Raw genomic sequence first — 25,808 nt, 5'->3', positions numbered from 1 at the left:
TTCTAATTCTAAATGCTCCAAATAAAGTTTTTTCAGTGTAGGCAAGCTCTGCAATAGATTTTTTCTAGAAAAAATGAGATGCTAAACCCTACCGTTGCTCATTTAGTTTTGTTTCTTTTTATGTGTTAGTTTGGTTATTCCATGGTGTTTGTGTGTGGGTGTATGTGTGTGTATTTCCCCATTCTTGTCGTTTAGTTTTGGTTACCGTTTGAATTCTGATTCCCTTGACTTCCCTTTCATACATGGGTGATAATAATTCATTTTCCGTTAATAATTCTACATGGAAATTAGTTTTCCTATGTTTCATGATATAGAAAACAGAATTTATATATTAAATGATACTAAATTTAAGACTTTTTTTCCAACGTCTAATATAGAATCTACTTTGTGTGACTGCTTATGGAAAACTCGGAAATCTCGTTTTAAACACAAATTTGTTCAAATTTTCCAAACCATATGATTCTCGTGTGTGGCACTTTTAGTTTTGAGTTGAGACATTGAGCTACCATACACGTGGATTCCTTTACATTTTCATTCACTAAGTTTTATCTTCAAACTGCATGCACGTTAAGACGTTCTTTCAGATTACTCTTTAGGGCCACAAGAGGTCGCCCCTATCTATTTCTCGTACATTCAAGTTTTACTTTTCTTACTTTCCATTCCCCATATTTCATGTTATATTCCTTATTGATTCTTTTTCATCTCGTACTGACAATGTATGAAATATTTTCGACTGAACGTTAAAAATCAATCTATTACGTTAAGTAAAGAAGTTTTTAAAAATCGAAATACCAAAATATTTCTGTCTCAACTAGAGATAAAAGTGGCAAAAAATATATAAATCTATTCGTATCCATTCGTACATCATATTGAAGTTGATGAGTGTACGTGCGTTATCACGAATCACGTAAGAACCAAAAGCATTAACAGTCTAGGGAAACATTCGAAGAATGCTATTGTGCACGTTCCATAGAATTGGGATCTACGTCCAATAACCAAATAATTGTTTCTTTTCCTTATTTTTGAGATGACAGTGGAGAAATGGAGAATCTGTCAGACAACAATCCTATCAAACAGTAAAAACAGCTAATTCAGGACTGGGAGGGTCACCACCACCATACTTGTCAACTTCGTGATGATATTTGGTACCTTTATACCTCCAATTTACGAATCACTTGATCTATACACACCTTCGTTAACCTAGGGTTCCGGTGAAGGTGGGGGGACAGGACATGAACCCTTAACTAGCGTAGGCGGATCTAGAAAGAATATTCTTTATAAGCAGTAGACTTCTGAATGCAAGTTTGGTTCAATTGTGATCAGTCAACCTGTCCACACATTCCTTTAAGCATGCGCGTTGTTTGGTTTTGATTGCGTTCTGTCATGTCCCATGCGTGAAAGCTTTTTTTCTATGATAAAAATACATTTAAACAAAAACAGAGGTAGTTTACAAAATGTGTATTGCACATTACCATTGTAAACAAAAAAAAACATTACAACATATATCAACAATACAAAAATAGCACCTAAATTTTCCTTTTTTCTTCACTGTATAAAACTCGTAAATTGAATATAAAAATAAAAGGCATAAGAAATCATATATCACAGAGCCATTTAGAAAAAGAAAGACCTAAAGTTTGCAAAGTTTGCTATCAAATCGGACCACTTGTTCTTCAAGTGGCACATCTTTCTTCCAAACTGGCGGAATGATACATTGTGCTTCGCCATGACGGGGACGCCATACTAACATCTGAGCACTGTTGGCGTTTGGTGGCATTAGAGCACATCTTGGTATTGGTATGTTGTGCTCAAGGACGGTTGGTTGCTTAGGAACGACTGAAGTATTGAGCTTAGCTCTGGCTCCAAGTTGCCTCTTTGGGTCTACGTTAATTTCCAGCTTCATGTTCCATCTTATAGTTTTAAGAATATACGCTCTGTGTGATGTCATGTTCCATGCGACCAACCATACATAAAAGCTCTGATCACGGATGATGTGTGACAGATTAGGCTCAGTTTGGTTACGGTTGGAAGGGTTTCTCCATGTTACATGAGGATGGAAGTTATCATTCATGGCTATTGTGGCTGACTGATACATTTTGCAGGGTCCCTCAAAGACCACGGTTTCGTGACGTGAACCATACCATGGATAATGATGACCATCACAGTCACTAATCATTGTTTGCTGACCGGTGGTCAATTCTGGAAATTCCCAACTTGTGCTAAAAAAAAAAATATTTTCTTTAGACATTTTAGATGTATTTATCAGAAAGAAATGGTTTAATTCTAAACTACATTGTGTAATAATTGCACAAGAAGATGAATTGATTGTCAAACACACGCAGTCGTTTAAAACTGAGATACAAAATGTAACATTATTTGAACATCAGACATGCCTGGGAATGCGTTACATGCGCAAACACTGCAAAAATAAATTCCAGCGATTCAGTTATTGATTCGAATTATTTTTTTTTCAACTTTCTATGGTAAAACTATTATTTTAACCTGGTAGTTTAAGCACGTATTCAGAAAATATCTGACTCTTACTATCTCGAGTTGAGAAATACATATGTAGTGCCTACTTGAGATGAATTAATTGTGTAGTAATTTAAGTTAACTGTTTATGACGACTGACATACGTTATCAAATCCCGTATGTATACCTTTCTGCACAGGAGAAAAATTGAAACCTATATAGCATTGGTACTGTAAACTGTAATTCATGATTTCTATCATTAGAAAAAGACCCCAGAGAAACACTATTTATTTGAGAAACATTGGTGAATATGACGTCACCATGTTCTTATCCTTCCAACCTTTCTCATAGCAACGATAATGGGCGTTACGGGTGCAATGAAGAATAAAAATAAAACATACAAATTTATACGATACATTATCAATATTAAATTTTGAACGACACCCAAAGTGTTTAGAGTGGTGGATCCAGTGGGAAGGCATCCAGGAATAGGAAAATTTGGTTGACTGTGTGCAAAATGTTGGCAAAAATTAGCAATTGATGACCTGTAACCTCTTTACTTTTTCATTAAAGTCCGAATCGTTCATGAGACATGTGCAGTATTATGGAAACACTTACAATCCCTCCTCCCCATATGTATTGTGGAACATCATATCAGTGCAGGCCTGGATCCACCCAACTTTCCATTTAGCTTGCTCGGTCATCGGGGCCATTTCTATTGTGGCACTAACTCTGTAATTAAAAGAATTTTTTTAAAGAATATTTTCATGTGTAACTTTCTTACTTGAGACATAAAAAAAACAAGCAATAAAAAAACCAGAAAAAAATCAGAAAAATACTCAATATTTTAAAGTTTATCTCTGTATAGCATCTTAAATAATTAAAAGTCAATGAACAAGTAAATAAAACCGTCAAGTTAATTCCTAGATTTGCAACCGCGTTCATTTTGTGCTGGTCAATATCGTCAAATGATCGATGAGAGTGTTTTCGCTTTTCTAAAAGACTTCAGAATCAGGTGATATTCAACATAAATCGACGATAGATTATTTATTTCTTTATTTTTGTTAGCTTGATTTAAATGCAATCCTCAATTATTTGCTATTACTTCCTATTAACCTGAAATTCGGCGTTCTGTATTTTAGAACAGACTGTGAAGACTCGTCCACTAAAGTTGGCTGTTTTTCAATTCTAGCGTTCAGGTTTAATACGCGGATCTTTTGATGGATTTCTCTTGTGTTGTCTATTCCAATTGCCGTTTCGTTTAACCATCCCGACGACTGATTGCCCATTTTCTTTTTATCCATCGGAGTACCAATGCATGAAAATGAGCGAGCACCGAAAAATAATTCCTCGCAAGTTTTTGCGTTTGTATTTGGCGCTCCCGAAATTCCACAAAGTTTCGATTGTGACGCTACAAATGATCTACTTAAGAAAATCGAAAAAAATGTTTTTAGCATAATGCATATCGCGCATCTCAAAGTTGTAGTTTTAAAAGAACCCTGAATGGTTTTGACATAAAATTATTACCCTTTATCGACTGAAAATGGTGAGTTTCTATGACAACGTTTGGTACTTTATTTTTAGAAACGAAATTTCCCACAATTCCCCTTCGGCGGAATTCCCCGGAAGTAGTATTTTACCTGAATGCTTGGCTTGAGAAAATGAGTTGAAACAAACAATTTTTGCTGCAAAATCATGTCTGCAATACAGAAGCGAAAGCGACGCGGTAATGCGTCAAGGAGAGAAGTAAACCCAGAAGAGAAAGTAAAGAAAGCAATTGATTCTTTCATGAAAACCGTGTCTGCAATCGATGACGAACTGACACAGCATTGTGGTTTATGTGCGGATTCAAAATCTCCCCTAGGTCATTTGAGACCTTTGATGAAAGCATTAGAGGTATCCTGCCATGGAATTCCATGGATTCTTGGTACTATTATTGTACTGATAACCACGCATAAACCAGAGCATTTCGAAATAGCTGTTAACCTTATGATAGGTAAATGTTGAGTTATTTCCCCTTAGTCCAAAGTTTCAATTTGAGTTTTATTACATGTACATATAGTTTGATACTCAATGCAATTAGTTCCTTTGAAATTACCATTTCTGTCTATGTCGTAAAGCTTAAAGTAACAGTTATGGAATATTCACTTCTGTTTTGGAAAAGTTTCACATATGCAGTCCACCCAATTTTAGGGAGACTTATTTTGCATGGTCTCTTCCATAAGACATGTACATCAGTTTCAAAAAAAGCCTCAGCAAATGCTATGATTATCTAAACAATCATTTACATTAATGCCTATTGCCATGAGATAAGAGGAAGGTAATCCTTTCAGGGATTCATTGTCTAGGGCTGTTTTTTGCTTGTGAATGGGCAGCCGACTTAGAAAACAGCCTTGGACACTGAATCCCAAAAGGGATTAAAGAGGAAGGTACCAACATATGAATTGATACCAATGTACTAAACCTTAACTTGTATCCCAAAATCTTTTTGCTTAGTCAATTTGAGAAAAATGGCAAATATGTAATTGGTCTATGGATACGTTTTGGTACATTACATTGCCAGATGATTTGATTTTTGCAGTATTTATATGATGTACATATATATTGCATTGTTATAAGGTAATTTAATGAAAACATTTGTTTATTTTTCTTTTTCAGTTCTGTTAGGAGATTTGCTGATAGTTGCACTAGTCAAGGTTTTATTCCAAAGACCAAGGCCACAACATAATAAAAATGACATGTTTGCCACTGTTTCCATTGACAATTATGCTTTTCCATCTGGTCATGCTACCAGGGCAGCTATGTTAGCATACTTCTTTTCAGAGAAGGTGTTCTTTGATGGAGCAACTAAAGGTCTGATAAGTTTGTGGGCGATGTTTGTTTGTATGTCCCGTGTGTTGCTTGGAAGACACCATGTCCTTGATGTACTTTTAGGAATATTAATTGGAATCTGCGAATACAAAATACTAGCTCTCTATTGGTTACCTCAAGAACTTTGTTTAAATATTTTGGAGCCATTTTTTGGTCATTTCCATTTATAATCAGTGGAAAATAACATGTATGCATATATTTTGTGACGTCACCATCTATACATTCACTTGATTGTTAGATTTTTTTTCTGTTTGTATTACTAATTCAGTATTGATCATTGATGAACATGGATGATCAAATCAATACTAAAAGTACAATGTAATTTGTTTATCATTTTAAATGTAAATATATGTGTGATTGGGTGTAAACAACATGCATATAAATGTAGCTCATGTATGTTTGTGTTTAAAAAAACAGCAGATATGAATTGCAATAATGTGTGATGGTAGTGATATAAACATTTTGTCTTGTTTGAAATTATATTTGTGACAATGTGTGTGTCACAAAAATTAGACATGCAGTGAATCAACAAACTGTTAGAATTTCACACTCTTTAATGAACATATACACATGTACTTTGTTTTGTAGTCATCATGATCAATGATTAGTGGTTTAACAAAAATGAATCTTTTATTCCAGTTGCACACCTGTTAAAATAGAGAATGTAGACATTTTTGTCCTTTTTTCTGATTAAAATTTCTGTATAGGATGTAGAGAGGAAAAAAAGTAGTAAATTATTTGTGTGCACAATTTGTCATGTGTGTTTTCAGAAACTATAGGTGACTATTTACTATTATTTTTAAATATTGTTTCTGTAGGCATGCAAGTACAATTGGCTTATCCAATAACTTTATTTTTATAAATATTTTTCTCCATTACGAATGGTGGAAGGACTGAAAGATTTTTTTGTAAGTGACATAGAGGAATTAATGTATAAAAAATCCCACATGAAAGTCCTTTCTTTAATAAATTAGGAAATTAAAGTCCTTGAAAAAACACACTTATTTATGTAGATTTATTTACTGTATTTGTGGAACAGAGAATGAACTTCATTGGGAAAAAGTAGCCAAAGCTACAGTACTGTCAAATTTGCTGGGCACCTAATTGTTTTGCCTTTTGATGTACATGTATGTACCAGTAAGGCCAGACATAGTGTGTGTTTAATGTTCCCCTACTCTAAGTTTTGAACTTATGAAATTTTCTTGACACGCAGAATGTCTGATAATCCCTAAAAAGACCACTATTTATGACTACTAAAGAAACAGCAAGGGGTGAATTTGATACAAAAAATGTTTTAAACTCTAGTAAAAAATGAGTAGAGGCCTTTTCTATTACATGTACAGATAGGGGGGACATCACTTTAGATTTACACCCAGCCTGCTTTTTCTTTTCTTTGTTTCATGTTTATTTTCATAATGCTTTGTTTTATAAAATGATATATTATTCAGTGCTGCCAGACTTAAGAATGAACATAAACTTTAATATTCAAGATATCAGTATTGCATGACTCCAGTTACATGTACTTTTTCTTAGGCATACTAAACAAAATACCAGTTGTCATTTTTTAATTGAGAACTTCCATTTATTTTAATACATTTGTACATGTAAGTACTGTGTAGTAGTTTTTAATATTAGTAGTTATAAATAAGACTGGCCAGATATTTATTATAAAAAAATACAAAAAAGAATATTTAACACGAGTATAATGAAAAGTTATACTCTAATAGGATTAACATAACAAGATAAAAGTCTTCAGATAAGCTTTCCTGTAAAAGTCTTCAGATAAACTTTCCTGTAAAAGTCTTCAGATAAACTTTCCTGTAAAATTATTAAACATGTATGTTGTGTATAAATCAGTGCGTAGAACTCAGGATATAAATGTCAAGGACAGGATATAAATGTCAAGGATAGGGAAGACATGGTTTGTTACTGTAAACCATTAACATTGAACATAACTCTTTCTTTTTTGTAAAATTCTATTTATATATTTGTAGAAGTAATAAGGACTGACCCTTCAAGTTTTGAATTTTGCAATGAAAAATGCTGATAAATGCTGTAAAATTAAAAAAGAAATCTTCCTAAGTCCCTGTGTGTATTTTCATCAATATGTAGTCTGTAATACATATATATATATATGGATACTGGTTTGCTGTTTATCAACTTACATTTTTATATTGGAGTAGGTAGGAAGGTGAAGTCAATGTGCTAAAAGTAGAATAACAATTTGTCTTGGGAAGAATGAACAAAAAAATTGAGTTGGTAGGTTTTGAATTAATGAGTAGGTCATTAAACAACAAACCAACAAATTGTTAGGTTGGCCTTAGAACAAAGATGAAATCAGAGCTTTATGATCAATTGCAATAATACAGTAAACATTTATTGTTTTAAATGTATGGATGTTTTATATTTATTTAAAGGGAAACAAATATGCATGTACATGTATTACATATTGTTACATAAATTGTACTACATGTACCATATTTTTCTCAGGGGAAAATTCTTTGTTAGAAATCCAGTTTCAAATACAAGTTTTCACTGCTGGTACATCATGCATGTACTGGGTTTTCAGAAAAGAATTCCTTGCACAACTTGAAATTTATCTTACCCAAAATGCAAATTCAAAATAACACTAATTCTTCAGCTGAAATACATGTAGAAGATTTTTTTTACAACTCTTTACATACTATGTTACAATTTATTTTAATATAATAATTTTTATTCATATTCATGTTTTGTAATAGGGCAGAATGTTTTCTGTAAATGATAAAATGTCTAGTACCATATGTTTGGAAATTATCACAATTTTGTTTTATTATTAGTACAGATAATGCCACTGAATTGTAGTTACTGTAACAAAGTTATTGAAACTTATACACTACTTAAACTAGCTTTTCGTTGGTGTAACAAAAATGTTACAAAATAACAAAAATAAATACATACAATTATTACCATTTCTCATACTGGTAATTATGTGTCAGTCTCTGTAAGAATCAGGCAGTGGTTGCAATATTGTGTTAAAAGACACTATTTTGAAAGTTTAATTTGTATGTATAAATATGCATAAAAATCAAAGAAAAGAGACAAGCTGTTCCATATCATTTTGGTATTAATTGAGTTATAAAATTTCATTGAAATGCACTGAAAATGAACATTTCAAGGGCTGAGAACTCTGTCAAAAAACTCATTTTTCATACATTTTATTGAACAATTTCTGAGCAAATTGAGTGATGCAGAGATGAAATAAATGTCTTTTCAAGTAGAGAAAACATAATTGAGTGAAATGATATTGTCAGATCAATGTGTTTTTTTACATGAATGTTCCCAATTTTTCCAATTCTTACAAAAACTTATTTATCATATTTTAACAATTGCACTCTCATTATTTGAGTTGTACAATGAAGTGTTTACTGTTATGTAGAACAATTATTGGATATGCTGGACTTACTCATAATTTAATATTTCCAATTGATTTTTATTATATTTATCTAATTGTTACAGTCAGTAGAAATTTATCACAACATAAAAGGAAAGCCTATACATTTTGTGTATGTATGATCAATTTTAAATGAACACTAATCTGTAAATGACTTATCCTATTCCAGATATAACTGAAAGAAACTGTTCTACTAACTTAAGATCTCAAAAATTGATATCCAGTTTGATATATCTCCTAACTATATTTAGAGTTATACCATGTATCATAACCAGATTTTGTAGAAATTAAGATTGAATTTAAAATTCTTTCTGATGTGTTAATTTGGTGCATTTTGTATTTTTGGTTGTTTTTGCATTGAATATTTGTATTGTAGTTCTCATAAGTACTGTAAAAGATTATATAAAAGTTTCTTAGGTTTTTATTTCATTCCCAATATTTCAGACAGTCTCAATTTTATTCTGAATATTCAAAATACTATTTTGAATATGCGGTATTGAAAGGGATGACATTATATCGTTTTAGTTGAATAATAACATTACAATGTACTACATGTATGAAAAAGAGAGATTATGTGGTAGTTTTAAAGCACAAGCTTTAAGCAATAATTTTTTTCCAGAAATGGTAACATTATAGGAGGCAGTTTTTACATAAATATTAATAAGTTCAACACTTATGCTCTATGTTTTCTACAAAGAAATGTCTTGTGAAATAAATGACATAAGCTGGTTTTCCATAACTTGTATGAATTTTCTAATTTTACTTAGCTTTCTTGTTTAGTAGCAATAAACTTTGTTTTCTGTGACACCTATTCAACAAGTGAATTAAGAAATTTTCAAATTTATGAAGAATGCTTTGGTTTTGGGGGATGATTTTTATATTTTCTAGCCAAAAACTCTTAATTTTGCCACTTTGAGAAAAATCCTGCTTACATAATGTTAAAAGTTTAATATAATGCAAGTTTTAATTATTGCAATTTTAAGTCATATTTTTTGCAATAATTTCTAATCAGCTAATATTTTTGAATTCATAGTACATTTATAATTTGAAAAGGACTTAGAATAGATGTAATGATTTGTAGTATTTTTTTTTCATTAGAAGTTTGCCTCCTTTTCTAGACTGAAGCTTAGATTTTTACTTTTCATTTGTCAATATTTTTTGAAGATTTTCCTGCTTAATTCCCTCTTAAAATGTTTAATACATATGTAGTTAAATGTGATTGTATTAATGAATTAGATCTTTCTTTGTATTATTGATTGTTCAGAGTAAAAGATAGAAAATTCCATTAATATCATGTTTCATTAATGTATATATGAAGTAGGACTTTAGAAGCATTAAGATCCATGCACTTGCTTACATTAAACAAGGGTTTGTAGCTACATTTAACTTCAGAGGATTGAGTTCGTTTTACTTTCAGTTGAATGTCCATTACCTGACAAACTTACTTAATAGATAATTAACTAGACACTTGACAAGATATGAACATTTTTTAATAATTCAATAGGTATTTGAATCTATGTCTGATAGATAGTTTGAAATATCCTTGTTATTTGTTTTTCAAGTACTAGTCCACTTAAAATTCAATCTTTTTTAAGTTGTGGTGATTCGTGTAGTAGAAATCCCACCATTCAAACAATGTTTTTTCCGACGCAGTCAGTATAGTTTCGCTTTTTACCATTTGATCTTAAAGACGCTCCTCTGGAAAGACAAGTCACCAGATCGGAAGTCTGCTTCCTGATTGGCCAAATACTGAAAACTTAGTCGGGTTCAGAAAACTGTATCAAAAATTGAAATTGCGTGTCATATGGGTTATTTCCTGAATGAAATGCAGAAAATTATATGTTAAAAGAACAAATTTTACTGCATCGGGTATCTTTTTATAAAGATAGTACCTATTTTTGTATACTACTGTATATTATTATGTAACTTTAGTACTTATTTTATTCAGATCTATATTTCTGAGAAAACCATACATTCATCTCCTACTAAAACCAAAATCAAGAAAGATAACTCTTGCAAAGTGCCAATTTCATACTAAGTCAATATAACTTTTATCTTGGAAAGTGCAATATCTAAATAACGAACCAAGACAGTTTATGTGGTCTGTAACTGTTTCTGAATTGGAAATTAAAATGAATTCAGTGGGTTTGGGATATGCCTAAATCACCTCCTGTCCGACTTACTTAAATAACCAAGACAGTTGACGGGTAATAATAATTCAATCTAAGGAAGACAACTCTATCATCTGGTTGACTTTTACTCGCAATAATATCATAAAATGTGAACAACTTTTTTGTAGATAAACACTTTGTGTAAATTTATATGGAAATTAAAAGGTTTAAACCTTTGAAGTCTTTCTTATAATTGTTGGTCTAAGCATGGACATTTTATTACATGTGACAGTTAATTGTCTGTGGTGAAAAAAAAAACAGAATGTTTGAACTGGTTGATTATTTCTCATTTGGAAATATTCAAGCATTACCGGTAGTTACCTTCTTTTTGACAAACATGTCTTGATGCATGTAAGCTGTCCAATTAGTTTCTTTTTCATTTTGGTACACTTAAATGTAAATGTACCTTAGTCTGAATATTACTGCCTCAAGATTTAGCCTTATCTGTGACAAATGTTTAGTTCTTTTCAACAAATCAAAGGATTTTTGTCCTATGAATGTCTTTCTGAGAGCCATGCTAATTTTTTTTAGAAAGATCTGTTGACGGATGTGTGAGTCGTGGGTCCTGAAATGTATTTTTCTGAACTTTACATTTCATACATGCACTTTGTAAATCTTCTCTGTAACTACTGGATGGACTGAAACAAAACAGCATGAATGTTCTGTAGAACATCTTTTACAAGCTGTGCGTGGGGATTGAACATGGCTGCCATTACTAAAAATAAACCACAATGGTTGAATTACAGAATGATGCAAATAACTAAAAAACAGTTGGGTTTAGCTAAAATCTGAAAAGAAGGAAAATTGTTCAGCATGATGAAATGGACCTATGCCCAAATTTTCTGACCAGTTGAATGAATTATTAAGTCATGAAATAGGATTTTTTTCACCCAAATTTTACATTTCCATCTTTGATTACTAATAAGATGATTTGTACTGATAACAAAACATGGTATGAATGTTTGTTAGGATATCCTTACAATCTGTGAGTAGAGATTTTTAATCCGTCAAAATCATTTCCGTCGTTACTACAAATTAAGGATTCATAGAAAAACTCGAAAACCGTGTTGAGCAAAATTTTCATAGGGTAAAATTGATCAGCATGGTGAGGACTTTGTTGTATGCTGAAATTTTCATAATGATCTGTTAATTTATGTAGGAGTTATTGCCCTTCATTAAAAAAATAACTGGGAGATTGATTTTTTAACATGAAATCTTGATAGATAACTAGGATGTTCCCTATTGATTAAATGCTTCCTGTAGCAATAGTACACCAACAGTAGGGTCAAGAGTCCATCTTTAGAAGACTTAAATGACTATTTTTGACTAGGTGAGTAATTCAGGCTCTCTTTCAAGTCACTAGATAAAAGAAGAAAAAGGTAGATCGATTGTACTTTAAAGATGTATTGTAGATATTTAAATTTCAAAATGATGATATTTGTACAAATATTTTGTCCATTTTGCACTAGCCTGACCTGTGAGCAGGACTTGGTTTCTGTCATTCTCACTGTGAAACATTTGGACTCCAAGCCTTTAAGATATCCCTTTTTATTGGTAATATGTACTTTTTCCCTTTTTATCTTGATGGATATTTATCAGTATCTCGTAGGAGAGAAAATATTCAAAAATGTCTGTTGTAACATAGGGGCTTGATCATGACATCAGCAGATGTCATGTGCCAATGGTGTGTATTCGCATTACTAGATTTTTTTTTACCCAACAAAAGTAGGTCAAAATAAATGTCCATTAAAACTATTAACAAGGCAATAATTAGAATGCTGATAAATAGAATAATAGTTACTTTAATTTTTGACACTGACAATATCATGTGTTATATCTGAACTTGTGCTCACATGTTCTTCCAGATATTACACATGACATTGTCAACTTCAAAACTGAAAGTATCTATTTTCTACATATCTCTTTCAATGTAAGTTTTTAGTATGATTTCATGTCTTGTGGCAAGATAACAGAGGTAGTTAGGAAATTGAAGACTTCTCACAACATGTGTTGAATTTGAATTATGCAGATATATTGTTGATGGTAGAGATTGTATGTTATCCCATATCTATTTGTACTAACTCACTACATTAACAACCACTGGTGTTCATATTATTGACTTTTACATAATTTTTGTAAGCTAAATTAGATTTATCATTGACAATTATTGTGACCATCAGAGAAAATACATTATTTCCAGAAAGTCAGTTCCTAATTTTGCAATGTACTGTATAGAAACACATTAATTTTTTTATTGAATGAAAATATGTAAAGTATCTTGTGTCTGGCCACTTAGAACCTTGTGAAAATTTTCCACTATATGGTATTAGATAAGGTAGGACCATTGTTAGTTTGTGTACAAGTGAAGTAGCTATACAAAACCTTTCTTTAAGCTGAATTGATTTATGTTTTATGTCAATGAAAATGGAAATACTTGTAAGAAGCCACTCCATTCTTTCATTTATTCATTCATAGGTAACCCATTCTGTTGTTTTTTCTTCTTCATTCTTTTGAGTATTTTAAGCCAGTGGTAGAGACAAAACAGTAAAGATGAAAAGTAAACCCTTTTAAAATATTGTGCTTTTACAGTATAATGAATAACATTACAGAGCAGGCCTAACATTCACACAAAAAATGAAAAGAGACTGACCAGGTCAAACACTGCCAGCTACTTTAAATCAGTATATCTATACAACCTAGAGTTATCATTCTTTGCACTTTACTCTGACAATAAATCCATAGAAAGAGCTGATAAGCCAATCAAAAACATTGTTTCAAATGATACCTATAAATAATCACAGAAATTTTTACTAAAGGAACACAAAGAATAATTTTTCATTACTAACATTTATCCCCTATAAGCTGTATTAATTTTGGATGTAAGTTGTCCAGTAGTTTAATGGTGAAAATCTTTAAAAAAAAATGCTTTTCACTTTTAAAAAAGCCTTAATGGTATTGCCCAACCAGTTTTTTTACAGAAATACATTCTTTCAAACAATATCCAATGGGTTTACCAACTGCCCTTAATAGATTTATTGGTAAAGGATACCATCTTCAATGTCATTATCTATTCTTTGAACCCTCTTTTCACTAAAAGATATTCGACCTCATATTGCATCCTGGTGTAAAAGTATTTTTTGATAATTTGAGTATTGTACTACATGTACATCGCATATACATGTATAATACTTGACATTACTACTCCAAATCCAGCCCACTGAAATGGTAGTGTCGGATGATTTCCAATGCTCGTAGTTTTGATGGTAAGTCCTGATAAAACTAATTTTAACCTCACCACAGACTTCATTCAATTGTCAACAATCTGGATATATTGGTTATTGATGTGTCTTTGTGTCATAAAATTACTTTGTAGTTTGCTTTTGAAGATTGTCATTGTTCAGTTACCATGGATTTCATTACTTTGTTGTTGGGACCTTACTTACAGTGTGTACACACTTGTTAAAGACTTCTGGAGATTGCTAGAAGTATTCACTTTTTTGTATTTTAGGTTATACGCTGGTGCATTTGTGCCATTTCATCATACCCATTCTTTTTCTATCATTTTAGTAACTAACAAAAGTTGATTAAATTCCACAGTACAAATGGAGCACAGGTGAAGACAGAAGACCTGTCTACCTCTTTATATGCCAATGGAGAATTTTCAATCTTTTAATATTTGTTTTTCCAGTAAATACATGTAGAATGATAAATTTATTTTATCACATAGAAATGAGTTGAACAGCACTCTGACAATGATAAACAGTCTTAAACAATTAAATGGCATCATCTATGTTTCCATGGGTTCAGCTCTGACTGTTGTCCTGACCACATCAAACTCAAGTTTCTTCTGGGAAGTCTTCAGAACAGCAGTAGTTCCCTTCTTATATCTGTATACTCCTTGCCTGAAATTGAATAGCATTGTCACTTTCTATTCTCTACATTTATTTTTAAAGCTTAAACAATTCTAAAAATATGCTGAAACAAGGGCATATCTAAGTGTGACATCTTTAAGTGACTGGATAAACACACCTACATATAAAGTACTAATACCATATATACTCAACTATATGTCGATCCAACAATAAGTCAGACCACTCCCTTCTTCTCAGTAAAAAAAATTGTGAACCCAGCTTTAGCCCTCTTAGAAGTCGATTTGATTTCTGACAGCTGCATCGCTAACATTCCTTAATAACAATGAGTATACAAGTTTGTTTTGATAACTTGCATTAAATTTATGTTGAAATAAATAATTACAAGCCAGAGTTGTTTTTTATAGCAGTAAGTAATTAAATTTCTGCCAAGCCATGTGAATTGTTTTGATCTGTCAATTTTTTCATTCATTCTAATTTTGGTACAACCAATAACCAAAATTAAAGTCATAAATATAGTGAACAACAAAGAATACAACAGAACATTTATGATACTCTAACAACTCATTTTTGAAGATATTTCAGTAAGTTAAGAGGTCTTAACCTAAGGAAAAGGGAATTTTATTAAATGAATTGCCAAAACCAACTAAAATATTGATTACTTCCATCATGAATTATTGGGTCATGTTTCTATTACACCTTTGAGTTTTTTGGCTATATTAGTGTATACAAGTAAAAATCAATACACAAAATAGTTGAGTGGGAAATATGAATAAAATCATATCCGATTTTGTGGCTAATTAAAGACTTAACAGTAAATATTCTCTTACTGCATCATATTTTAGCTATTAAAAGTAGAAGATGAAGACATGTCTTCCTATAACTGACCTTTACAATTAAAAAATTGGGTTTAACAGCGCCGGTCTGGCTGTTCAATGTTGGTGTCAAGCTCATGTTATTTATCAAGCCTTCGACATTTTCAAGCTGAAAATTTTAGTTCATATGCTAGATCTTGTAAGTTGGAACCCTTCCCAGCAGTTAATAATTAAGTCAAGAAATCTGACTTATTGGCGAGTACATACGGTACCTCTCACTTTTTACTTTACTTCATTACATCATAAACAACCTGTAAAAATTCAGTATAACCATTGAGTTGTTCCATGAAGTGACATGTGTAGACTGGAAACCGACAAATCTTACTTCATAATGAATGAAACAAACCAAAGATTGAATATATATATATATTACAATGTAGAGAATTCCAGGCATTCAACTGCATTCTTTGACTGATATTCATTAGGACATATATCTATTGTATTTGATCTTTGGATGGTTCAATTTATCTTGAGTTATGATGTCCATTTCAAGTCTGCACACCTCACTACACACAACAATGCAAAACTGAATTTTTACAGTTTTTTTATGATAAATACAATCCTAAATGTACGGTCTTTAAAACTGATACTTGAGATTTTTTTTCTTCTTATCATGTATACAACAGAAAATCCAGGAAAAATTCACTAGTCAAATGGAGTTTGAAAGGCTTCAGGAAGGTGGACCTGGGCTACTTTTAAGTTGATCATATCAATTTTAAGTACCTTTGTCCCTTGAGATTAGCCTCATCATATGGTCTGAGGTACTCCACTTTATCTTTTGTAATGACACAAAGATCTACATTGCTACCAGATCCCAAGTCATTGAAGATACCCCCAGCAATGGCATTACGTACCAACTTCATAGCTTCCTCTTTCTGCAAATGAGAATGCTTATTGTACATTATATAATTTTTATCCAATAAATGCAAAAAATATCAACCTCTCCATTAAAAAAAACATGGTTTATATGTTTATCATTGAGCACTATTTTTAATAGCAAAATTGGTGAATTGTAAAAAAAAATTAATGGGATACTTTAATATTACATGTACTGTTTGCAGTCTTTTGAAGTTTTGGAAACTAGAATTAAATTCAGTGTCAATAGGATTTATTCAGAAGACAAGACTTACCTCCATATTGGGTTTATAACCATCTTCAAATACAGATATAGCAGCTAAAGATCCTGATCCTGCATGAGTTATTGAGAAATTTATAGAAATTACATGAAAATTTTGATATTAACTTAATAATCAATTTTGAAAAATTCAAAGATTTCACACCATTATATCAAAGATAACACCAGAGGTACAATTTAATTGGAAAATGTAGAGACAATATTAAAACGTTCCGTCACTGTCTTATTGTACTTTCATGTAATATACTGCAAATGCCAAGTGTCTTTTTCAAGTTAATATATAAACGCCCTTCTTTCAAGTTTTATAAGTGTATACATGCATCTGAATAAGTTTAAGATTTTATGACATTATTATTATTATTATTATTATTATTACTATTTTTATCAAGTCACCTACCCATAGTGACAAATGGCAATTTGTCTGTAGACCCATGGGGGTAAACACTGTATAAATGAGGTCCTGTACTGTCCACACCACCTAGAACTAAAGCAGCACTGATGTAACCATGGTATCTAAAAAGTATGGATATATCATTATCATTCACACAATGGACCAGCAAACTTTTGGGGTACAGAACTTTGAAACCATGAAAATAAGGATAAGAAACCAGAAATAGGTATTGTAAGTACACATTTTTGTCATCCATGAAAGAAACGAAGGGTTATATTGAAAAATCAATTTCACCACAGAATTTTGTAATATTTTAGCTTGATTTACATACAAATTACTATGTCAATCAAATATATAACAAGAATCTTGATTCTGTACTACCTGGGTCTTGTGCTGATCTTCGAGAAACTGCACTTGCCCAAATCTAGCCAGTCAGGTCAGAATATTTATTTTTACACAAGCAAAATTAAACTGAGGTCTGATAAAAAAGATGCCATAAAAAAGTCATTTCCTTATCATTTATTTCTGGCAATGAACAATCTATTAAGGAAGTTTACTTCTTGAAGCAATTAAAAGAAAAAAAATTAAAGACTGATGTCGCTAATCGTTAAATATTCACTGTAACTGATTTTGGCTTCCTTTCAACCTTATGCTTTAAAATTAGGTGACTTCCGCTAAAATCTTGGTTCCCTTGATATGATTTCTTCCTCTTTCATAACTGTGATGACCTGAATGTTTTCAATCATCCGGAAAAAGATTAAACAACTGGCAAAGGCTATATAAACATATCGGGGTCCTGATAATATATGTGTCCTTTATATAGTCAATTGTAACGAACGTGTGTGTTTGAATCTGAAACTGGGTAATATTACATAAATTCAATGCTAACCGACCATTTCATCTTTTAATGTAAACTTCCCGTTCTAATACAAGGAAAAAAACACGCATAGACATGTGTATGATACGTTTTAAAAGAGGTACATTGTAGCGATGTTTGGGTCGCTTATGATATTGACCAGGGAACCAGTTTAGGAACCAGATTAAGCAACTAGCAACAAATATCCATAAATATCTGGGCATGCTTATGCAGGGATCTCCATGGGTCAAAATGAACACATGGCTCACTCCCTGTTTGGACAAATTTTTATTGTGGCACGTGTCCTTTCGCACAGAAAATAACTTGCCAAAAAAGTATAAGGTTGAATGTGACATACCGTATTTAATAGCACAAGCTACAACATAGAAACCAACAACGGTATTTTTTCTGCCTGTATTGTCTATTTCAATTATAACAAGGTAAAGTTTTCCCTTCCTTAGGCTTGATCATAGGTCCGCAGTTCTAGAGAAATTAAAACCACTAGTAGGTGTGGTAATTTTGTTGATACCATTAAACCACGTGCAATTTAACAAGTTCTTTATAATTCAACCACACAACCTTAGACAGTAAAACGTTGTTTTCGTACGAATTGTGTCTTGAAACAATTCTTTAGAACTTTGGGAATCGATTCATCGCATTTTCATAAAAGTCAGGCAAATTTAACTGCTTTTCTCTAGTAGAAATCATCCAACTTTTTTTAATCTTTTTGATTTTGCTAACAATGATAATGGTAAATTTGACAGATGTGAGATGTGTTTACACACAATGTTTCAATCCCTGAACACATTAAATCCCCGTAAATTACCAATCAAAACATTAAAATTACCGTTAGAATAAACACACGTGCCAATCATAGATTTATGACAAGTACAGGTGATTAATAAACAAGAGTAATTGGAAAATACAGTGCCGATTTGCAATGCATGATGCAAATTTGAATACATGGCGCACATCAAATGAACATGTGGTGCTCGTTTTGAATTCATGGCGCAAGGAAAGTAGCACATGGTGCAGCGCCATGCAAAAAGAGGCCGTGAAGAACCCTGCTTATGTAACTGGGTAATGTTCAAAGCTAGCCAATCATTTCACGTAAACTTCTCGTTCTCTTACAAGCAAGAAACACATGCAGAACACATGTTTATGATACTCAAGAGGTACATTTTTATCTTGTATGAAGTTAGAATTATGATGCTATAGCGGTAAACACGGCGAGGATCTGCAGCATCACACGGTGTATAACTACACATTAATGCAAATCATATGCAAATATTAAGCACTGAAATTACAAGTCCAAGAAGTCTCTTACAACATTAGTGACTTAATGTCTCCTTCCTTTTTGTTTTAATGAAAAATGGCCTGAGACCAAGATATTAAAACCAAATGGCCTAAGTAGAATATTACTAGGAAAAAGAAAAAAATAATTGCTGCAATAAAATATGAATGTACCTAAATAACATCTGTTTTAGAAGTCTGTTTGCAGTACAGACTCTTGGGATTCTGTTGGTGTTAAGACGATGAAGTTCCAACTGGGAGGAAATCATTTGTGTTGTCATTTCTGTATCAGCAGCAGTTCCTGCTCCACAACAACTGGTAATAAACAAAGAAAACAGTAATAAAGGATATAAACTGGACAACGCTAGAAAAATATGGTATTGTCAAAAGTTACAATTGATTTCTAGATGAAACATTATGCTAGTATTATATTGTACAAATATAAGTTGTGTAGTTGTATATGTACACTGTATAAATAACTATTTACCAGCATGTAAATAAGCTGAAGAACATTTAAAAAATACTGTAGACCTAAAATAAAAATACAAATTTCGTATTTTAAATAATGTAATATTTCTCTAAGTAAGCTTAGAGTAGCTACATACTATATGTTAGGTGCTATGAAGTGTATTTTACTACAGTTTTTATCAGCCACAACCGTGTCTTCTGTAGCTCTGGTATCAGCTCCCAGTATAACACCATCCTACAATGAAAAATCATATGAATACAATGACAGAAACAGGATGAGGGTTCCAGGGTTGGCACCCCACCCTTTTGTTGGAGAATGTTAAATTTTGTACAAAATTTTAGCCAACAAAATTATAAATGGATTAAGTTGGTAAATTGCTTGTTTCTTTATGTTTAGTATATGTACTCACCTTGTAAATTACTCCACAAATAGTAGTTCCAGTCTTGTATGCAGTTGGTGCCCTTATTCCTTTCTGTTCAAGAGAAGCATTCCTATAAAATAGCATAACAGGAAATGAAAAAAATATATATTTTACCATTTCAAATTAGTCAAGTTTTCACACCAATTCTGCCTCAATAACAATTTCAAATTAGGAGTAAGAATTTTAAGAAAATTGTGTGTGACATGATTTTGGACAGAGGTTGTTACTTTTAGAAGATACATGTACATGTACATGCAATGTAGCAGTTACATAATTTCACATCAATTAAAATTCCAGGCCCCTTCAATAACTGTTTTCATCTTGTCCAAATGGAATTGGAACTTATCAAAAAAAAAAAAAAAAAATCAACCTTGATCTAATGGATTAAACAATATAATAAAAATAATTTCTTTTTCAAAACAGTATCAGATACTGTTTTGAAAATGAAATTATTTTGATTATATTGTCAAATAATATTTGTAGTTACATAAAATTAAGAGGTTTTAGTTCAGTTGTAATCATTAGACTATGATATACAATGTATCAATACACTTGGATTAAATTCTGGTCTTTTTGTCTATAACTAAACCACCAGTGGGAAAATTCAAGTCAACATACATGTATGCTAATCAACTTTGTTTTTAAGACTGGAGTGTCAGGGACACCCATATATATATACTGTATACCGAGAAATATTCGCAAAGGCTTTTTTTTTGCATTTTGAGATGAAAAACAGGCAGTTAAATTTTTGCTGTGTTTAAATTTCATATTTTGAAAAAACTTATGTGAAAATTACCCTGTATAAATAAACGTCCTAACCTGAAATCAAGATAACAATAAATAAACCATGACATGAGTAAAAATAAACAGTGCCTTTTGGGCACTGTGAGGGGTATTTGAATTAACTGGTAACATGACTCTGCTGAATAAAGAAATAAGGAATAACAATCAATATGCTACACTGTATATTTACAATGTACATGAATATATCTTTAAAATGCCCAATTCTAGAATTTATCCTGGGAAGGAAAGACGTGTAATTTAAGTTCTTGTTTAATTGACATAATGATATGGGATGCCATGTGCTCACTTTCAATATTTTTTTATAACTGGCACACAAGCTAACAGTTAAGCTAATTAAGCCCTAATTTTTCTAGCGCTCATCATTTTCACCAATGACAAAAGACTTCAGAATAACTAAAATAATCTAGTCTCATTTCGTCACGTGAAATCTTTGAAAGTACAAAAAAAATTAAGATCTATTTGTAAGCCAACATTGGTTCAAGTGGCGAAAGTGACAATTTTATTACCCCAAGCTTTTTACAACTCTTAACAGGTGTCAAAACAATCGGCTAATTCGCCAATTACACAAATCAGGTACATGGAGTAAATGTCGTTCTCTGACCACTCAAGTGTGAAGGTTCAAATACCAGTAACAATTGCTGCTTGGAAAATTCCTTTACTTCTCATTAAATTTGTATCAAAATGACATAAAAAGTAATTTATCATTTATTTTTGCACATCAAACTTGAGTGTTAACCAATGTGGGTAATTTTGTCACTACCCTGATGTCACTACATTTTGCAGTTGCATGTCAGCAACATCTACGATCTTGAAAATATCATTTATGTTATCAATGAATTCCTCAGGGATTAATACTAAATACAACTAAACAGGATGCTCCCAGGAGCTTGAATCGCTCACCTTGTTGAATTTTGCCTTTCAAAGGCAATAAGTTAAACAAGAAGTTGACCAACAATTTTGACTCAAGAAGTCTTTGGTAGGACTTACATTTATCACAAGATATTTTCAACAATTGAAAGTTTCTTTTAATCTATCATAATTTTCCAGATATTGACTGAAAACTATTTAAAAAAAGTCATTTTTTTCCCTTTCAAGGACAATAACTCTTACAAGGAGTCTGAAGACTGAAAGAATTTGGATAAACCTAATGGATTCGGAGATAAATGTGAAAAACTACTGTCTGACACCTATGTTCTATTTTTAGTAATGGCGGCCATCTTTTTCAACAAATCAAAAATCCCCACACCAATTCTATGCAGGTTAACCCAAGAACATTCCTATCAAGTTTGTTTTCAATTGGTCAAGTAGTGTCAGAGAAGAAAAGATTTTTGAAAGAAATAACATTAAAAATAGCAAAAATCGTTGAAAAAAAGGGCAATAACTCAAGCATGGCTTAACGGATTAAAACCAAAATTTGACCAGAGATAGATCTCATCATGCTGAACACTTTTACCCATGTCAAAATTCAGCTACACCTAATCGTTTAGGAGATACATGTGAAAAACTACTGTCTGACCCCTATGTTCTATTTTTGGTAATGGCGGCCATGTCTTTTGAAGAATCAAAAATCCCCAAATCAGTTCTATGCAGGATACCCCAAAAAACATTCATACCAAGTTTGGTTCTAATAAGTCAAGTAGTTTCAGAGGAGAAGAGTTTTGTATAATTGTCAACGACGATGACGACAGACAACGACGACGATGGACGCTAAGTGATGGCAATAGCTCACACAGCCTTTGGCCAGGTGAGCTAAAAATAATAACATATTTGTCATTAACTCGGCCTGGTTCCCGAAGTTGAAAATTGTGCTAAAAATCGAATCGAAAAAAACAATAGGGTCCTAAGGCCTTAAAGGGAAATACCTATCTGAAAATATTTATATCTGTCCAATGTAGCACTGGTGCATGTTACGGCAGTTCTACAGTACAGCTCGCAGCATAGTCTGATAAATACCTGGTATGCCAGGTATGAATTTTACATCTACACTGTGCTAAATGTATTTTTATGTTTCTACAAAGGATGGCAATGCAGAAAACAGCATTTTTTTTATACATGTATGAAATACATTTAAAAAGTATGCCAAAGATGTATGTCCCTAATTAATGTACAAGAGTGTAAAGGGATTTCTATAAATTTTTGATGATTCCTAAAAGCTGGGGAGTCTCTTTTTTAAATACATTGTAAATCTCAGGCATGTTAATTTAGATTTTTTGGAAAACATGCTTGCATGATAGTGGGAAAAAAATTATGTGCTTTATTCATATGCAATGTACATGTACATTTAACTTTTATTTAATGTCTTCACACAGTGCTGTAAATAACAGATGATTCTGAAATATCTTATGTCAGATGCAAATACTATCGTATTATAAAAAATATGCCATTAAAATGATCCTCATTTTCTAATGCCAAAGTGACTAAAGCTTACAAAGCCCTGGAAAAAACCTTGCTAGGGTGACATACAGGTAATGTATTGCTATGTAAATAAATAGTCTTAACCTTTAATTGGTCCTTAGAGAAAAGACTATCAGGATAAAGATCCATGGGGAAGGGAGGTATCTTCTATCACTGATTTCTCATGGATTCCTTTTTGAAAGATCAAATACTCAAACTCTTAAAGGAAATTATCAGCAATTCACAGTGTCAAATTTTAGGTGTTTTTTATTGTAACATAGACATAGTGAAAATTAGCCAAATGTGAAAAATAATCTGACATACTGTATGTAGATGCTCTGAAACATGAACAGCTCAAAATCATTCTGCCAAAAGTGACATACAAATATACATTATATTTATGTACATAGGAAACAATCTTTGAACTTTACAGCAAAGCATAAAATCATATTATTCAATCTCATTATCATTTTAATTTTAATAATTGAATCCATGTCTTACAAGTGCACCACTGATTCATATATTCATGAAGTTGAATTTCTAATCCATACCTCTACCCTTTAACAAATTTATTACAGCAATATTAATATATGACTGAGCAAAGCAAAGCTTCTTGCACTGCACTGTCCTTTTGACATTGTCTTTTTAGCAGCACTAGAATAGAAACTTGCAGGCAGTGACATTCTGTTGGAATTTTCATTTTGTTCATTTTTTTTCCTGATCCCACTTATTCCATAATGTTTTCTTGTTCAAAATATCCAGTCTCTTGATATAAGCTGATCAAGAGTATTAATAATCATGTAAAAATTTTATTACTGACAAATCAAGACTGAAACTTTATTGACACATACTGTAGCGGTCGGTACAAACTCGTCTCCAGCTTAAAAAATCTTCTGTTGAAATGGATAATTAATTGTTCTGTTATGAAACATGAAGATCAAAAGAAATGCTTCAGGATTTCTACCGAGTTATCAATTGAAATAAATTTAACTTAAGTCCAAAGAACCCACACAACAAATTTACACTTTTCGTAACGAAATATGAACGGTAAAACATGAATTATCGTAAGCTGTAGTGAAACATGTTCATTCTATACCCTTACTTAAACGTTTGAAACAAAAAGCTGATTAAAATACTTGCTTGTAACCGATCATTCGATAGATTTCAAAAATATTTATGATTTATTTTATCAAACGGGCGCCATTTTTGTTTGAATTGTTATTGGAAGAGAGATAAATCAAATAACAGTCAAAATAATGCTTAAAGGAGTGCAGTCCGGATCATCGGCAAGGTCTGAAAATGAGAGGGCAACTACACTTCTGGCGAAGTCAGTGACTCCAGAGCTACTATTTCACCCCGAATTGCCCAGTAGTATGAGCCAAGTTATATGTGAATTTATAACTGTTTTACTTGAAGAATAAATTTGAAACAATATTTATATATCAGGGTTCGACGTTAACTTTTATATTCACTTGTCCAATTTGAATAGTTACATGTAATTCTAAGTTCATTTTCCCAATTTTCTACCCCTACAAATTCAATTTTTGGAGGGCCAGCACCATGCAATATAGGCCAGTGGCTATCAGTTTCATGCACTGCATTAACTTAAGAGATACCGGCCACCTTATCATGGTAAAAACAAATCAGATGGCCAAGTTTTCAAAATAAACCAAAAATATTTGGATTTTACTCACAACTGATCTTAACCTGTATTTTATGGTAGAATTTATGTTCCAAACAACTGTGAAAAGTTTAAAAAAAAACCACAGGTCAGTTCTCATGTTATCATCTGGAAGCTGGAAGTCATTAAATTAAGTTTTTGAACTGAGATATTCTGTCAGAATCTGTGCCTGTGGTACTGCCTAACTTGGAGTTTTCTTTCACAAAAAAAAATTTTGACATTTATATTATAACTTGGTGTTTTGAGAACACACCTCAATATTTTCATAGAACTTTGCCATAATCAATATGTCAATTTTCCTGTGTATAAATGTAGACAAAAATAAAGTTCATTTTTGCTAAGTCACGACAGAACGTACAGTTGTATGCATTACTTGTTACAATCTTGCATAAACGGCACAGTACGAACAAAAAGAATAAGAATAATATATAAATGAAAGGGGGTATCATTTTCGTTGTTCTTCCTGTTCAATTACCTCTGACAATTGTCGAAAATAAATCCACCGGTCGGTAACTCTGTCAACGCCGCCATCGTTAGAGAGAATCTGGTATCTTGATAACAAAGCTATCACTATTTTTGCTGAGCTCATTTTTTTAGAACCAGTTTTGTCATTTCAATTTACGGATTATTTTAACGGAACGCTGTAAAATCGTTTGATCGTGTATTATTTTTT

At 31.9% G+C, this 25,808-nt stretch overlaps 3 protein-coding genes across 3 annotated transcripts; 1 reads left to right on the top strand and 2 right to left on the bottom strand.

Annotated features, from left to right (window-relative positions):
- Positions 1-1,443: 1,443 nt before the first annotated feature.
- Positions 1,444-4,032, bottom strand: LOC148611132 (protein FAM78B-like). Its single transcript, XM_088591293.1, has 3 exons — positions 3,589-4,032; positions 3,091-3,204; positions 1,444-2,219 (listed from the first exon to the last, which is right to left on the bottom strand). The coding sequence occupies exons 1-3, from the start codon at positions 3,927-3,929 to the stop codon at positions 1,631-1,633; spliced, it is 1,044 nt and encodes a 347-aa protein (XP_088447419.1). The 5' UTR covers positions 3,930-4,032; the 3' UTR covers positions 1,444-1,630.
- A 7-nt stretch (positions 4,033-4,039) lies between these two features.
- LOC148611131 (polyisoprenoid diphosphate/phosphate phosphohydrolase PLPP6-like) lies at positions 4,040-11,123 on the top strand. Its single transcript, XM_088591295.1, has 2 exons — positions 4,040-4,468; positions 5,131-11,123. The coding sequence occupies exons 1-2, from the start codon at positions 4,168-4,170 to the stop codon at positions 5,511-5,513; spliced, it is 684 nt and encodes a 227-aa protein (XP_088447421.1). The 5' UTR covers positions 4,040-4,167; the 3' UTR covers positions 5,514-11,123.
- A 3,522-nt stretch (positions 11,124-14,645) lies between these two features.
- LOC148611130 (proteasome subunit beta type-7-like) lies at positions 14,646-25,764 on the bottom strand. The gene is made up of 8 exons (XM_088591294.1): positions 25,611-25,764; positions 20,245-20,326; positions 19,972-20,069; positions 19,541-19,681; positions 17,224-17,339; positions 16,822-16,880; positions 16,415-16,566; positions 14,646-14,849 (listed from the first exon to the last, which is right to left on the bottom strand). Exons 1-8 carry the CDS (start codon positions 25,664-25,666, stop codon positions 14,735-14,737), a joined length of 819 nt encoding a protein of 272 aa, XP_088447420.1. The 5' UTR covers positions 25,667-25,764; the 3' UTR covers positions 14,646-14,734.
- Positions 25,765-25,808: the final 44 nt, after the last annotated feature.

Source organism: Perna viridis, chromosome 7, assembly GCF_037379345.1.
Source record: "Perna viridis isolate PV_CMFRI_1.1 ecotype Kerala chromosome 7, ASM3737934v1, whole genome shotgun sequence".
Lineage (NCBI taxonomy): Eukaryota > Metazoa > Mollusca > Bivalvia > Mytilida > Mytilidae > Perna > Perna viridis.
The sequence above is the reverse complement of the archived record's forward strand: the minus strand, read 5'-3'. Positions and strand labels throughout refer to the sequence as shown.

Coding starts and splice junctions, on each gene's coding strand:
- LOC148611132 (XM_088591293.1), bottom strand. CDS start 3,929: ATGCTAAAAACATTTTTTTCGATTTTCTTAAGTAGATCATTTGTAGCG. Junction 3,205..3,588: donor TACAGAACGCCGAATTTCAG/GTTAATAGGAAG, acceptor TTTTAATTACAG/AGTTAGTGCCACAATAGAAA. Junction 2,220..3,090: donor ACATATGGGGAGGAGGGATT/GTAAGTGTTTCC, acceptor TTTTTTTTTTAG/CACAAGTTGGGAATTTCCAG.
- LOC148611131 (XM_088591295.1), top strand. CDS start 4,168: ATGTCTGCAATACAGAAGCGAAAGCGACGCGGTAATGCGTCAAGGAGA. Junction 4,469..5,130: donor AGCTGTTAACCTTATGATAG/GTAAATGTTGAG, acceptor TTTCTTTTTCAG/TTCTGTTAGGAGATTTGCTG.
- LOC148611130 (XM_088591294.1), bottom strand. CDS start 25,666: ATGGCGGCGTTGACAGAGTTACCGACCGGTGGATTTATTTTCGACAAT. Junction 20,070..20,244: donor TTTGTGGAGTAATTTACAAG/GTGAGTACATAT, acceptor TTTTCATTGTAG/GATGGTGTTATACTGGGAGC. Junction 16,567..16,821: donor GTTATAAACCCAATATGGAG/GTAAGTCTTGTC, acceptor TCTCATTTGCAG/AAAGAGGAAGCTATGAAGTT.